This window comes from Ceratotherium simum, chromosome 9 (assembly GCF_057802395.1).
Source record: "Ceratotherium simum simum isolate JZ-2026a chromosome 9, ASM5780239v1, whole genome shotgun sequence".
NCBI classification, from domain to species: domain Eukaryota; kingdom Metazoa; phylum Chordata; class Mammalia; order Perissodactyla; family Rhinocerotidae; genus Ceratotherium; species Ceratotherium simum.
The window spans coordinates 81861792-81877535 of NC_141908.1; the positions used below are offsets into that span (position 1 = coordinate 81861792).

At 43.6% G+C, this 15744-nt stretch overlaps 1 protein-coding gene across 6 annotated transcripts in view; it reads left to right on the forward strand.

Moving 5' to 3' along the window:
- ADAM23 (ADAM metallopeptidase domain 23) overlaps window positions 1-15744 on the forward strand; it is a 151456-nt gene that overhangs the window by 31484 nt on the left and 104228 nt on the right. For all 6 annotated transcript variants that reach the window (XM_087435701.1, XM_087435698.1, XM_087435699.1 and 3 more), the window contains exon 3: window positions 2619-2695. In XM_087435701.1, the coding sequence (XP_087291827.1) occupies window positions 2619-2695 (77 nt within the window). The remainder of the gene's footprint in view (window positions 1-2618; window positions 2696-15744) is intronic.

The window sequence follows — 15744 nt, forward strand, 5'->3', positions numbered from 1 at the left end:
CTCTTTTTTCATATTCATTTTTTACTCTACTTTTGTAAATGTTTCCCCCCATACCCTGAATGACTTTTCTTCTCCTGGCAGGTGGATTCATATTCATCCTTTGAAATTTTGTTCAAATCTCATCTTGCCCGTGTCCCTTGGTCCCTGTGGCCCCTTGAACATACAAGGCTGGCAGCTCTACCAAGAAGTCTGCCGCTTCCTTGACGGCAGGGGCTGTGTCCCAGCCATCTTTCTACAGAGTGTGTGTGGAATGAGTGAATAAAAAAACAAAGGAAAGTCCTAGTATCAATATTATTTGCTAGCTTTTTTATTAAATTCTGTTAAACTGAACCTTGTCACATTGACTCGGTATTAAACTTATTTAACAACAATCCAATTGTATAACTCCCAGCAATTGGATAAAATGGGGTACGTAGTTACTACCAGGCTACTTTATTTTGGAGCAGGGTTTTGTTGGGGTTTGTACTTGTCTCATTGCTTATTTGCTGTAAAATGAGACCTTTAGTGGGGTCACTGTCAGGTTCTTCTTAGTGCTTATAAAGATGCTGAAGGAGGTACATTTATCAGCTCTTGAGGCCAAGATGCCATTAATGAACTCTTCTCTACTATTAATATTCTTAAGAGAAAATATGCTTAAGGACCTATCTTATTCTCAGGAAGTAAGTTTTTTTGTCAACTCTTGGGACCCAGAAATGAAAAATTTCCCCTTGTGCAAATTATTCATCAATATAATAATCTTCATGCAAAAATTAATGCTTTAAGACAGAATGAATTTAGATTGGAGACTATATGATGTTTGTGTTGGATAGATAGAGGTTTTGCTGCAGATGACAGAGCTCACACTTGATAAGATGGAAATTTCTTTCTCTCTTGTGTACTTGTCTGGATGTAGCAAGCCCAGATCCATCCAGCATGATGCCTCTGTTCTACCTGGGCATTTGGGATTTGATGTGGCGTCCCACGGTGCTGGGATTCAGGCACTTTGTCTCTCATTGCTTTATTAAAAATAAAATATTTAAATTTTATTAATATTTGTTAATTTTCTTTTTATTTTATTTATTGATTATTATAGAATGACTATCTGATCAGCAGTTATGCTTGATAAGAAGTAGAAGTCATGGTTTATTTATAGTATTTTATGGGTTTGGCATGGCAAAATTGTTTGACAAATACATATATGGTTAATTAATGGAAATTAATAAATAATAATAATAATAATAATTAATCGGGGCAGGGTTGTTAGTGTACAACTATTTACAGGACCCTTGTGGTGTGAGTTGTGGGGCTCACCGTCCGGGTGGGATGGGAAGCAAGGGAGGGACAAGTGAAGTGCTTCTGAGCCGTGAGGACCAAGAGTTCATTCCAGCATGGGTTGAAGGGCTGCCCTTGAAGGATGAGTAGAGTTTCAATAATAGGAAATGGAGGAGGGCGACGAGGAGCATGGAGTGGCATTGAGGGCAGGTGGGTGGAAAGCCCTGGCATGGCAGGCTGCCAGCATCTGGTTGTCTCGTATGTAGCTCTTCACTGATGATTTGTGGACCCCACTGTGCCTTAGGAGTGAGGTTGGAGGAACGATGTTTGTGAGCAAGGCAGGGGGAGTGGTGTGGGTGTTGCCTTTCTCCTGGTCCTTTTTTTTTCCTGATAGGATGACAGACCAGAGTTTTACTTGGATAACACTTTGACAAAACTTCGTTGATTTGTTAATTTACGTTATTCAAGATGTTTCAGCGAGCTATACTAATCTTTAATACCTGGTACATATGACTCATGTCTAGATGAAATCATCTGTGTATTTTGAGTTAGGCACAATAGCGACAGTATTTGTAAATGTGTGACTTTTTTTTTTTATTTTTTTATTTTTATTTTTTTTTATTTTTATTTATTTTTTTTTTTAAATTTTTTGTTTATTGCAGTAACATTGGTTTATAACATTGTAAAATTTCAGGTGTACATCATTGTACTTCTATTTCTGCATAGATTACATCATGTTCACCACCAAAATACTAATTACAACCCATCACCACACACATGTACCCAATTATCCCTTTCACCCTAAATGTGTGACTTTTAAAGGGGACATCAACTCTTAGTATTCACAAAGGGCCTGGCTCTAAGTGCTTTCTGAAGTTAAAAGGTTGTGCTGTTTCATTTTCTGGTCACATTCTGCTGATACATCATTTACAGAAAGTTCCAATTCCTGCTGAAGAGCAGAGCGCTGACATGATTTTTCACTTAGGTGTGCAGAAAGAATTGGTTAACTTTGTGCACAAAATAGGCTGAAATCAAGCTTTAAATTAGTCAGACTTTTGCATAATTCATCATGATCACTTTGAAAGTCCAGCTGAATACGCTCTTGACTTTTATCACAATGGGTTCATTTTAAAGGACTGGTTGTCTTTTATTAGTTCCTTTCTGCTCAGATATGGAGGTTTTCCAAGTAAAGCCGTGACAGTGCGCCTAGTCTCCTTCTAAAGAAATGAATTGTTACATAAGGAGCCATAAAGAAATGAATCAGTCCATAAAAAAGTTCTTATTAAATGTTTTTCTTGATATCAATATAATCAGCTTTGAAGACAGGAAAGTAAGCTAAGGTTCTCTCTGTCTTTTTGAATCCATAGGCTGTCCATCTGGCCCAGGCAAGCTTCCAGATTGAAGCCTTCAGCTCCAAATTCATTCTTGACCTCACACTGAACAAGTAAGTATTTAGTCACAGTCCTGTTAAGAGGCAAGTGCAATATAACTTTATTTCATGACAATGGTTTAGTCAAAATAATGTCTGCTTTTAAAGCAACTGATATTTTCTAGCTGATTATACGTCATATAACACTTAAAGAAAAATATAAAAGTAAGTTAATGCTGTCTTTTCTCTTTTCCTAAAAGAAATGGCATTCAACATTTAACTTAAATATCTCAAATACAGTACTTAGATATTATGATTTTATTTATTTATTTATTTTTGTGAGGAAGATCAGCCCTGAGCTAACATCCATGCTAATCCTCCTCTTTTTGCCGAGGAAGACTGGCTCTGAGCTAACATCTATTGCCAGTCCTCCTCCTTTTCTTTCCCCAAAGCCCCAGTAGATAGTTGTATGTCGTAGTTGCACATCCTTCTAGTTGCTGTATGTGGGATGCGGCCCCAGCATGGCCGGAGAAGTGGTGCGTCGGTGCGCGCCCAGGATCCGAACCCGGGCCACCAGTACTGGAGCACGTGTACTTAACCGCTAAGCCACGGGGCCGGCCCCAGATATTATGATTTTAAATGGAATAAATATTTGAAGTAATACTAGTTAATTAAATGTTAACTGTAATCGTTACTATATATAGGAAGCATGATAAATTACTGACTCAAGTATAATTAGACTTCAGTCTAGAAATTTCTTCCATTTTATCTTTTATTATGCAATTCACATGGCTTCTGTATAAAGAATAAAGAAAATGATGACTTGCAAATACCTATTTTGCGAAGGTTCTTTGCTTTCTAATTTGCTCTCATACAGTTTCTTAGAAATTTTGGTCCTGATGAAAATTTACCCAATTTTTCTCTGAGCATGTGCTTACTTTGATGTTTAAATGCTATTTCCCAAGTTGGAACCAGTTGTACAGATGTCTGTGCAAAACACGAGCAAGAGCTATTGACTTAAGTGGGGCTCTTCAGCCTCGACTTGAGCCCGCAGTGAGCCTTTCTCTGGTGAAAGAGATTTCTGGTGTGGTTTTCTTTAGTTTACCATGCTCCGGTCAGTATTGTAGACTCTCATCAGTCTTTGACCAGGACTGTGTCTTTCCCAGAAAAAGACCACGGAATGCTGTCAGACACCATAATGTAGGTGACTTCAGTCAGTATCTGAGAAATTGCAAAGGACTGTAAAGAGCAACTATTAAATTTCTTGTATGCCAAATTCTGTGAGCTCTGCAGAAAAAACATGCAGAGTCAGCTCAGGTGCTCCTTCCTCAAGTGTTATTGCAGCTTTAAGTCAGAATGAATCAGCAGAACCCAGAGGTTTCGGTGTTAAAGGTGTTGCAGGTTTTTCTCTCCTAGTCGGCTGGGCATTGACTGAGTCTTTCTTCACCATGCTGTGTTAGCATTGTGCCTGTCTGAGAGATTTGTCTTGCCACATCTTAGGCTATGTCAAATAGGGAGGTATGGCGAATTTTAGTTTGTTTAGGTCTCCTATTCCTTTAACTCTTGCTGCAGTGGAGACTGTCATTCCAGACTGTAGCGTGATGATAACAACCAACACTGTTATGTGTTTTGATTGGTTAAACATCACGGCCACAGAAGAACCTCCCAATCACCTGGCTGAGAAGGGGTCATATGGGGTGTCCAGGGTGCTTAGAGGTCTGGGAGCCCATCAGAAGATTATTTACCCTAACATTTAACATCCTCATCCATGGTAGGTTGAGCACCTACAAAAGCAGCCCTTGCCTTGAGGAGTTTATCATCTAGTTGAGAGAGGTTGATAGATAAATGTATAATTTTAGAACAGTGTGAAGTTTGCTGTGCTGGAGAGAAACATGGAATGCTATGGTAGCACCAAAGAGAGGCAGCTCTTCCAGCTGGAGGAGTGTGAAAAGGCATCTTGGAAAAGGTGATGCTTGAGCTAAATCTTGCACAAGTGTTAGTAAGGAAAGGAAGTGTCGAGATGGATGGGAGAGAGAGAGAAAATGGAGAATTGTGTTCTAGACAGAGGAGCTCGTGTGTTCTAAGGAGGCAGGGCCTGGTAGCCGTGCAGCATGTTAAGGGAGCATGAGTCTTTTGTTGAACTTCATGGTAAATTACAAGGTTGACGCAGGGAGAGATGAGTCAGGAGAGGTGGGCCCAGGGACAGCTCAACCCATGGAAGATCTTGTGTGTCATGCTCAGGTACTTGGCCATTATCCCCCAGACTGTGAAAAATGAAGTAAAGAGAATAGACAGAGGTTCTGTTCTCAGGAAGTGCTAAGAGACAGGAGAGGGAATGCTTTCAAGAATTCTTCAGGTGATTAAAAATCATGAGGATTGCCTTGATGTGGATGACAAGGCAGAAGGAAGAGTTAAAGTTAACAAGTGCCTTGGCTGGATAGCTGGTGGGAGGTGGTATCCAGCAGAAGTGGGCAGCACAGGGAAGAAACAGGTTAAATGGTGAAGAGAAGAGAATGTGAAATCAGAGTAGACATAATTGATTTGAGGGGCTTTGGGACGTACATGAGGCCATGTCTAGGAGGTCGGTGGATATAACGGTCTGAAGTTCGGGGAAGAGGTGGGGCTGGAGTTAGTAGACTTGAGAGTCATTTCCATATAAACGTTAATGACAAACATGGTTGTGAGTGAGATTGCCCAGGGTGTGTGGGTAGAGTAAGGAGAACATAAGCTGGGAAGGTGAGAGTTGAGGAGGAAGAGGAGCCCATGAAGGGACAGAGAATGAGTGATCAGAGAAGTGGGAGGAGAATCAGGAGAATGATTAAATAGAGAGTTTCAAAACAGAGAGATGTGATAAGTAGCCTCACATGCGGTGCAATGATCTAGTGAGATAAGGAGAGAGATTGCCCGTAGGATATGCCAATCAAGTGCCACTGGTGGTCTGAAGGCAGCAGTTTCAGGAGAGCACTGGGGGCAGAAACCAGGTTACAGTGGTTGGGAGTGAATGAAAGGAGATGATGTGGAGACAGCAAAGTTTGAGGGAAGTTTGAGAAGGAAAGAGAGCTCGAGTAGTATCTAGAAAAAGACATGGAGGTCAAGGGAGGGCTTTGTAGGGAATAACAGAGCAAGCTGGTAGGCTGAGAGATGGAGCTGATAAGAGTGAGAGGGTGAAGATTACAGAAGAGAGAGGAGACAGTTTATGGAGCAAGATCTGGGTGAAGACAGACGGGAGAGAGCACCGGGCAGAATTTAGTTCTGAACCAGGAGAGACAGTTCATTCCTGACTGGTGTGAAGGTGTCAGGGTGTGTCAGGCAGGGATTGGTTTGCAGGTGAAGGGATGGAGTTGAGGACATGCGTCTCTGAAGATTCCCTTCTCCTTCGAGACAGCATTATCTGTCGTAGGAATTGGGATGGAGAGGGAGGGGAGGTTGGAGCTTGAGGAAAATGACAAAAGTTTAGACCACTTGCTGAGAGGAACAGATAAGGAAGCTCACCAAGGTCATGTTAAAGAATTTATGAGCAACCTTCATGAGAAATCGTGTGTTGTGTGGTAGTCTTTGTGTCACTCTTCCTGATGATTTTTTGTGTTTAACTGGAGTGGCCATCACTGCAGTGTATGAGGGGAGGCTGCAGACTGGTGTGTGGACCAAGGTTCCATTATTCTGGTGGTAGCACAGAGTAAGAACGGTGCGGGCAGAGCTCCTGAATACTGGTTGGTAAGTTGGGTAGTTAAGTATCATGATCCAATCTGGGAAAGAAAGGAGATGAGGTCAAGAGGAGGCTTCAGGGCTGGGAGAAAGTGGAGATCTCTGAAGGGAAAAGTAGACGCAGTGGGAGGGAGGCCGAGAGAGCTGTACTTGTGAGGTATCTCCCCCATGCAGAGTCCCGAGCTTTCTGAGCTCAACGTGAGTGTGCGATACTGGTGTGACCTGGAGACAAGGGAATTGTGACCGAGTATGACATGCGTTGGCTGAGGTGGGTCTCTAGTGTAAACGACTTTTAATGGCTGGGATTAACTAAAAATTAACTAAATTAACTAAAAAGTCTGATCCATGTTAGCATAAATTTAAGGAGTCAAGAATTTTTGAGTCAAGAGGACGCAAGTTAAGTTAGTCATAAATTTAGAGTCAAGAGAATTTTTAAATCAGTCTTGGAGGAACCAAAAGAGCTTCTGAGCAAAGAGGGATCTCATTTCCACCCCAGGGTGGTCACTGCCACACTATTTACAACAATTTTAAATCATTAGAGGAGGGAAAAGGCAAAAGGTATATGATAACAATGTGGGCTCAGTGAAGGAATGAGAGCATAAAGACGGTAAACTAAACTAATCCAAGCGGTGGCTGTAGAATCGAAGTGGTTCATGACCCTGTGAGGCCTGGAATGCCAGCTTGTGAAAACCACCTGATGTGAGTTCCTGGGAGGAGAGCTTTTTTGAGTCTGGGCTTTCATAGATTGAACAAGCGAGGCCTTGGCTTGCCGAGGCATCTCATGGCAGAGGTGTGTTTATTCATTTGTTCAGCAGATGTTGAGTGAGCGTCTGTTCCATGCCTGTGACTGCTGTAGGTGCTGATGCATCGTGGAGTAAGACAGAAAAAGTCCCTGCCTACCCTGTGGACCTTCATTCCAGGGGAAGAGGCAGACAGTGAAGCACTAAATAAAGACATCGAAGAATATGTAACTGGGCTGTGTGATGGAGAGGGACTGCAGGTGGGGTGGCCAATGTGATTTAGATGGTCACAGAAGCCAGAAAGTCTGTCTGAGGAGGGACATTGAGCTGAGACCTGATTGTCAAAGATGAGCTGCCACATGAAGCTGGGAGGCTGAGGGCTCATGGCTGGGACAGTAAGACAGCAAGTGCTGAGGAGAATGTGGAATGTTCAAGAAGGACAGAAGCTGGTGTGACTGGAGTGCAGTGGAGGGCAGGAGATAATGGGAGACTGAGGAGACCACATCAGAGAGAAAGCCACGTAGCCAGGTCATGAAAGGCCGTCGTCCATGGTGAAGGGCTTGAGCAGGAAGCCATTGGAGGGCAGTAAGCATGGACGTAACCCAATCCGATTTACATTTAATTTCACCCACAAGGTCCTAGCTGTGGCCTCAGAGGACCTTTAGTCATATTCCTTTCAAAATGCTCCCCTGTTTAACTTTGTTCTGTTTTTCTTCTAGAATAAACATTGTTCCAAGTTACAGAAGGTTTAAAAAGGATTACTAGATCAACAGTTCTTCATGTGTATCAATCCTTGGAAGTCTAGGGGTGCTCTGAGATTGTCTCCCCCGTATGTGACTGGAATTATGCCAAAGCCCACATACCTATAATTAAATTTGCTAGTGTCTTCAACAAACGTTTATTGGGAATAACCATGAGAGCATAATGGTTGAGAGCACAGGTTCTGGGGTCAAATAGATCCAAGTTTGACTGCCATTTACTAGCTGTGTGACCTGGACAAGTTTTTTAACTTCTTTTTTAATAACAGCTTGAGAAATAATTCACATGCCATAAAAGTCACTCCTTTAAGGTGTACTGTTCAATGGTTTTTATTGTATTCGCAGAGTTGTGCAATTATCCCCACCATCTATCTCCAGAACATTTTCATTGCCCCAGAGAGAAACCCCGTATCTATAGCAGTCATTTCCCGTCTCCCTCTCCCCCAAACCCGTGGTAACTGATCACACACTTTCTGTCTCTATGGATTTGCCTATTCTGGACGTTGCATAGAAATGGATTCATGCAACTTGTGGCCTTTTGTGACTGGCCTCTTTTACTTAGCATAATGTTTTCAAGGTTCATCCATGTTGTAGCTGAATAATATGCCACTGTGTGGATATATTCTTAACTTCTTCAGCTTTAGTTTTCTTCTTAAGCTGTAGGTTGTTGTAAGGATTAAATGAGGTAATGTGTGGTACTTACACATGTCTACTAAATGGGAGGGCATGCTCAATGCTATGGCTGAATTGGGTTCCCCTAAACTCCCTGTGTTGAAGCCCTAATACCCAATGTAACTGTATTTGGAGATAGAGCCTATGAGGAGGTAATTAAGGTTAAATGAGGTCATAAAGGTGGAGATCTGATCTGATAGGATCAGTGTCTTTATAAGAAGAGACATCAGAGAGCTTGCTCTCTCTGCCCCTCTCTGCCACGTGAGGACACAGGCAGCTGTCTGCAAGCCAGGAAGAGGGCCCTCACCAGGAATTGGATTAGCCAGCATCTCCGGAACTGTGAGAAAATCTATTTCTGTTGTTTAAGCCACCCAGTCTATGGTATTTTGTTCTGGCAGCCTGAGCTGACTAACACACTCAATAGTGTTTGTATTTGCGATTAATTATTGTTACGGCAGGAAGGCAGTCACGGGCTGGGTGTTGGGGGCTCGGCATTGAGAAGAGACTCACCGATGCCATGGAGCTTATGATCTATAAGAACAGCACAAGTCTTCACTCTGTTTCAGTCAGCATTTTTTTCTGACTTTGGTAGATGAGAAGGGGATGGTATACTCTGTGATCTTTTTCCTGCTAAAACTGGACTGAAGGAAAAATTGGAGACAATTTGGCAGGCCTGTGGCTGGTATGCATTCAAGGTAATGAGCACTAAAAATTCAGACAGCATGCCTCTGTTGAGTTGAAAGCATATTTGAGATACTCCTGGTGCTTCTCCACTTGTCCTACAGCGGTTTACCAGACATCCATTCAAGAGGGTGATGAGACCGGTAAGTCGTTGACTATTTGGATATTTAACTTTCCAGGTCCTCTGACTGTGTGATGTGAATGCTCAGGCCCTCAGCACACTCCTGTTTACTGTGAAGTGAAATCCCCGTGATCCTTCTGGCCTCTGTCCCCTGCAGAGAGGGAATAAGTCTCAGGATGCCTCAAGTCTGAAGCCTTCTTGGTTAATGAGGCAGCAGCTTGTTCCTAAGAGAACACTACTGCAGTGAGAGAATGTGGGGGTCTTACAAGCCTTACAAGACAAGTACATTTGTCTTGAACCATGTCCAGGAGAGTTCTGATGGGTGAAATCAATGTAAGACATCAACATTGGATGGTTGTAGCCTAAACCTGAGGAGTGGACCTGAAACTCGGAGAGTGTCAGGGGAAGAGAGAGAATCTCCCTCTGCCCTTTCCCTTAAGGTTCTTCTGGCTGGCCAAATAATCAACAAGACAGGTTAGCAGGAGAAAATAATACCAAGTTTAATAACATGTATACATGGGAGAAAGCAGGGACACTGCGTTTCTCAACACAATAGCAGAAATTCTCATCTTAAATATCATTTTCAGCCAATGACAAAGGAGGATTTTGGGGGTGGGGGGAGTCAGTTACAGGAGATTACCACTAAAGCATAGTAAACAAGAGTAAGGTTATTATGCAGATTTAAGGCCTCACCTTCCACATTGATAAGCCTCTAGAAATGAGGCCATCCCCCCCCTTCCCAAAACAGAGAGGGAGATACCTTTACAAATGGAGATTTCCCTTATAAATGTAAATGATTGTCTGGCAACTCTTTGCAGGGTCATCCAGAGAATGTGGCCAGAGAGACAGAACTTCTGATAAGAGGGGCTTGTTGGTGGCTTTCCTATTGTAACGTTTACCCTACGTTATCTTTATAGCCATCATGATAGATCTGTTCCAGGAAGGAGCCACCATGTCAAATTCTTTAGGCAGTTAGTGGGGGAGGTCAAATGTCCCTAGAGAAAACAACCAAGGTAAAGAGATAGATTTCAGGGTGGCCAAATCTTGATCTCCCACAAGAGCGAGGACTTCGCTTCATTAGGGACCGAGTGAGTGCAGAGAAACAACTATGATATTGGACGAGGGGCTGGAGGAAATGCTAAAAGCTGTATCATTATTATTGCCAAACCTGTGCCAAGCTAAAATAATTGTGCACGCATAATTATCAGCTGCATGTGGTTGCATTCCACGTTGCAGGGTGAACAGAGGGTTCTGTCGTAGGTGGGCTGCTCTAGAAGAAATTCAGGGGAAGGTTGTGGGTGAAGAAGTGTGGTCTTTGGAGGACGCTCTTCTCTCTCTCTCAATTTCCCTGAGAGGGTCATGGCTGAGGATTAATTCCCAAACAGTGCCTTGGATAACGAGGGTGCTACTGGTGATAGGTAGCCCTATAATGAAGATACTCTTTGCTCTTCTCCCTGCGTGTTCAGCTCACCACCCTGGAGAAGAGGACCCCTGGGAACCTCTCTGCTTTCTTAGTGAAGTTCTAGCGCAGGACTCCCACCCTTCTCTATACCACTGCTTGTTCCTCCACAGGAGGAGGGCGAGCAACTGGGCAGAACCCAAGGTCATTGGGCTGTGAGCTGGGGACTAATAGACAGGGTTACTTTATCTAAAATGATGGAGCTAGGCTTTGATAGCTTCTCACACGAAAATATCTGCTCCTGGGCGAGAATCCCTGGTGCCTCTGATTCCACTCGGCAGTCAGAACAGACATCCAGGTGCAGGACCTGCTGTCATGGTTCCAGCTCCTCTGCTGGTGACTGGTAGCTGGGCTGACTCAGTCTAGCTCTGCAGGCTCGCTGTAAAGCCCTTTTAGTCTAGGGTTCCAATCACATGCTCCAGGCTCATTTGATTAGGAAAGTTGCATTCGGGCTAAACCTTGTCTTATTTAGCTCTGTCCCTTCAGTATTTACTCCACTGGCTAGAACCTGGAGTGGTGGTTGGCACTCTGAGGAAGGTTAAGCCTCTCTAACCTCCCTCAGACCCCACAGGGAGACATTTCTAGACCTGGGTCATCTCTAGGTTTGGCCTTGGATACACATGTAGATGGTGGTGACATTTGATGTTGGGCTACCAGGAATCTCAGAAAAGGACATCGATGTAGCATCCCCACTTCAGAGGAGGACTCAGACCTCAACCACAACACTCTTCTGTGCAGAGGTCATGGCAGTGACTCACAGGATGTGTCCCTTCACCCAGGGGTGGTGCTGATGTGTGGGCAGGAGAGTGGTGGGGGCTCGAGGATGCGGATGACTCAAGTGGCCTTAGTGTCTCCACGTGGAAAGGGATGGCCTTTAAAAAGGGTTAAGTAAGAATAAAGGCAGGATGAAAGGATGAAGTAATGCATCAGAACTAGTAAACTAGTTCTGAAATTAGAAAAGATCTTTGTTCTGATTTTTGGGTGTCAGGGGTGTTTGATTTAAGATGAGTATCTAGAAAATGCTGATTTAAAGAAAATATGCACACAGTAAATTGCTCATTAAAAGTAGTTCATGCAGTGCTTTGGAAAGAAGAAAACAGCCACACTGATGTAGTTTCAGTTAGGTGAAGTAAAGAGCCTGACCCTCAAGCTGATTAGATGGTTAATTCATTCTTCATGCAGTCAACAAACATTTATGGAGCATCTAGTTTGCATAAGATACTGTGCTGAGCAACCCAGGGAATTCAGAGCTGTGTAAAAGAATTCCTCCTCTCCCAGAGCCCACAGTAGGGAAATGAGATTAAATCATATACAAGTAGCAGTAAAACATGATGGGCAGTGACTTGTGAGGCCTTGGTGCTGAGGGGAGGTGGGATTTGATGTTCTCTTAAGGATGCTTCTTGCCTTTGGTTCCCCTGGTAGTGGACCCTCAGGCAAGGATTCCAAGAAGTGCCTTAAGGGAGTGGGGAAGTGAGATGTGGAGGAAAAGGGAGCTAAAAATGGGTGAGTTCCCACTGAGGAACCCTGGGAGTTGGTGGATTTACTCTCTGGAACGTGCCAGAATGTTATCTAACTGAGGGGTGAGGAAGCTGGCGTTTTGTCCACCAGTCAGTTGTTGGTTGAGGGTTGTTTCTGGGGCAGTAACCCTTCAGGACTTCTGGCGTGCCTCATCCTGGGTAGAGAAAAGCCCTCTGGCCAAGAGTCTCAGTTCTCTCCAGCAGCTGCCTTCGTGTGTTGAGGTGACTGCTGAGGACATGTGGGCACGTCAGGGTCTGCTACGGATGCTTTCGACTTGGAGAGATGTGGGAGGGAGAGGTGCCTTCCACGAGGGAGTGGCAGAGCGCAGTGGGCAGGAGAGCATCGTGCTTGCGGGGGAGCGAGGACTGGTGGGCCCTGCGCTCAGGGGGCTTGGACTGTTAGACAGCAGGTGGAAGGCAGACCCCTGTTTGGATCCGAGGATTCTGAGGGGGATTTCCATCTCGTTCAGCTGAATGTGTTTTCAGCTCTGCAGATTTGGAGATTGGAACTTAAATTTGGTCTGTAGGAAGAAACATGTGGAGAAGAAACAGGCCTCCTGCCCCGTTTTCCTTTTGTGAGTGAACAGGAGTTAGCAGCTGCGGCTGGAGAAGAGTGTGAGGCCAGCTGCGGCTGGAGAAGAGTGTGAGGCCAAGTGACCTGTCCTCTGGCCCGAGGCTGGTGTCGCCATCCTATGTCCTGGCTTGTGAATTCACATGATCTTGAACCAAGACCGGCTGGCCACCCACTTCTCTCCTGCTGTCTGCTGATCTCTTCTCCCCATCCGGGCCAGGGGGGCAGGGAGAGCACTGGCTTTTCGGAGTCCAGGCTTGCAACCCCAGCTCAGGCCTGCTTGCTAGGTTTTGGTCCAAAGGAGTTAGACATGCTGTGTAACAGCACTGCTAGCTCAGAGGCTAAACGTGTCATTTCCTAATTTCAGGGGTCTGCAGAAGGAAGGCTTTCTGCTACAGTAGGAACGACGGGGAAAGACCGTGTGCGAAGGCCTGTACCCACATTCCCCTGTTGAAATTCCTGTAATAACCCTGGGAGGAAGATGTGATAATCTCCATTTATAGCTGAGCCACCCGAGCCTGGGGAGGGTCAAGCATGTGCTGGGATTCAGCTGGGCTGTCAGTCTGGAGTCTTCCTCTGGGGCTGCTTTGATCCCAGCACTGGATGATTTGTTTACAAGTGAGCTGGGTGTAATTCTAATGACTGCTCTTCTCTTCACATTGTGAGAAAAAAGAGTCACACTATTTTAGTCAGTTTTTAATAATATAAAGAAAATGCTGAAGACCCCAATAGGATTTAAAATAATCCTGTTTATTGAGCAGACCGTCTGTTGTGGCTGAAATGTGACCCTCCCAAAATTCGTATAAGTCCTAACCTCTAGTCTGTCAGCATATAACAATATTTGGAGATAAGAACTTTAAAGAGAGAATTAAGTTAAAATGAGGTCTTTAGGGTGGCCCTAATTCAACATGACTGATGTCCTTGTAAGAAGAGGAAATCTGGACACAGATGTGTGTGCACAGAGGAAAGACCATGTGAGGACACAGCAAGAAGGCGGCCCGTCTGCAGCCAAGGACAGAGGCCTCGGAAGAAACATCCCCACCCATGCCTGGATCTTGGATGTCTAGCCTCCAGATCTGTGAGGAAATCCCGAGCAGATTAGGACACATCCTAAGGCATTTATTACTTACTTACTGTGGCGAGACTTTCAGCACTAGGCTGCTGCCTGTTAGTGGGTGAATCTGTTTGTCTTTCATAGCGAATACTCCTACGTAATTTCCAAGTACTGTTTTGAGCAATCGTGGTCTCTTTTGCATTTATGTGCTTTATGAAGAGTGGAACTATTTTGGCGATTCTGAAAAAGTTTCTGTAACAATAAGGAATCTTCAGAGGCAGAGACCCCTAAAGTTCCCGTAAGTATTGATTTTCACTGTGCCATGTGTGAAATGTAGGTGATGTAGGTGAATATTGCTTATTATATGTCCTCGAGGCCCAGTAGTAGTGTAAGGATTTCAGTGCTGGCAGGAATGAGGTGCTGTGGGTTTTTGTCTCCTTAAAACATCCTTTCCTGTCTAGTTTTAAACATTTGATTCTATGGTGGCAGTAGCTTTTCTTTTTGCCATATTTTCTGTGATCAGGTGAGTACCTGTCAGGTCCCCTGAGGCATTTCTGGTTGAAGAGTTAACCCTATATTGGATATTTTGGATGTTATCATTATTTTTTGCTTTTGATGACCCATCTTTATGTAGATCAGGTCCAGAAACTCTTGAGAAAAATTTAATATAAAAGGTGTTGCCTAAATGTTAATAGGTTCTAGTTCTATTTTTTAGGATGTGTATGGGACCTACTTGCAAAATGGTTTGAGAATGACTTTCACAATTAAACATAATAGTAGCAGAAGATTAAAAATAAAATCACAGTGGAACCATTGGTATTTATGTACTGATTCTTGATTTCCATAGTGGATGAGATCTGGTGTAACTCTGGGGTGGTGAAGGATAGTGGATGTTTCCCCTCTGACTGCAGTAAGAGACTTCCTTACTCCCACCCCCTCTTGCCTGTGGACAGTAATTGTCATGGGTGAATGGGACCCAGGGAGATTAAACACCAGGCTGAGGAAATCAGGGGGGCCTTAGGAGCTAGATTTAGATTCTCTAAGTTCCAAGAGATGATGAGAAGACTGTGATTGCCTAGAAAGGAGTCGTCTGTGGCTACAGCCTCTGGCACCAAGGAGAAAAAAAGTACGGCATCTAAGAATTTCCAGCAAAATCAAAGGGACCTAATTGTCAATGAGATCACATTGCACTGTTTACTTAATCTGGGATATAAAAGACATATCTAGCGAATTAAGAGACTATTTCTTGACTGATGGATTAAAAGAGACCAATTGTGGGCAATGTGAGCAAATGAAACTTGAATTGATTCATTCCTCAGACCACTTCTCGGTCTTTCGAAGACAGATTAAGGTATAAAAATCGCAGCAGAAATTAATCTTGACAAAAAATTGAAAAGCACAGAGGATTGGATGTTACCAGGCATCTGAGATGAGTTAATTAACAGTAGTTACTGAATTTAGGTGTTACTTTTCTGACAGTTAACTGAGAAAGGTCACATACTGGGGTGTATAATTCCCATTATCGATCAAAGAAGTTTACTTGTCTGTCTAGTGGTATAAATGTTTTCCTGTCAAGGAGGAATTTATCCCTTTGATTTTGATGTAGCAGGACATTCTGTAGCATAATTGTTCACGTCAGCAACCATCATTTTGTGAATGACCAGAAATGTTATTAAATGGACTTCTCATATTGACCCTCTGTATTAGCCAAGGGCATAAACTTCTTTCTAACCTCAGTGGATTGGTCAATAGATTTCCACTGATTGAAGGCTTTTATGAACCATTCCAAGTACTTTTTATTTCAGAAATGTTTATTGAGTACCTGCTCAGTGCCAGACAACGTTGC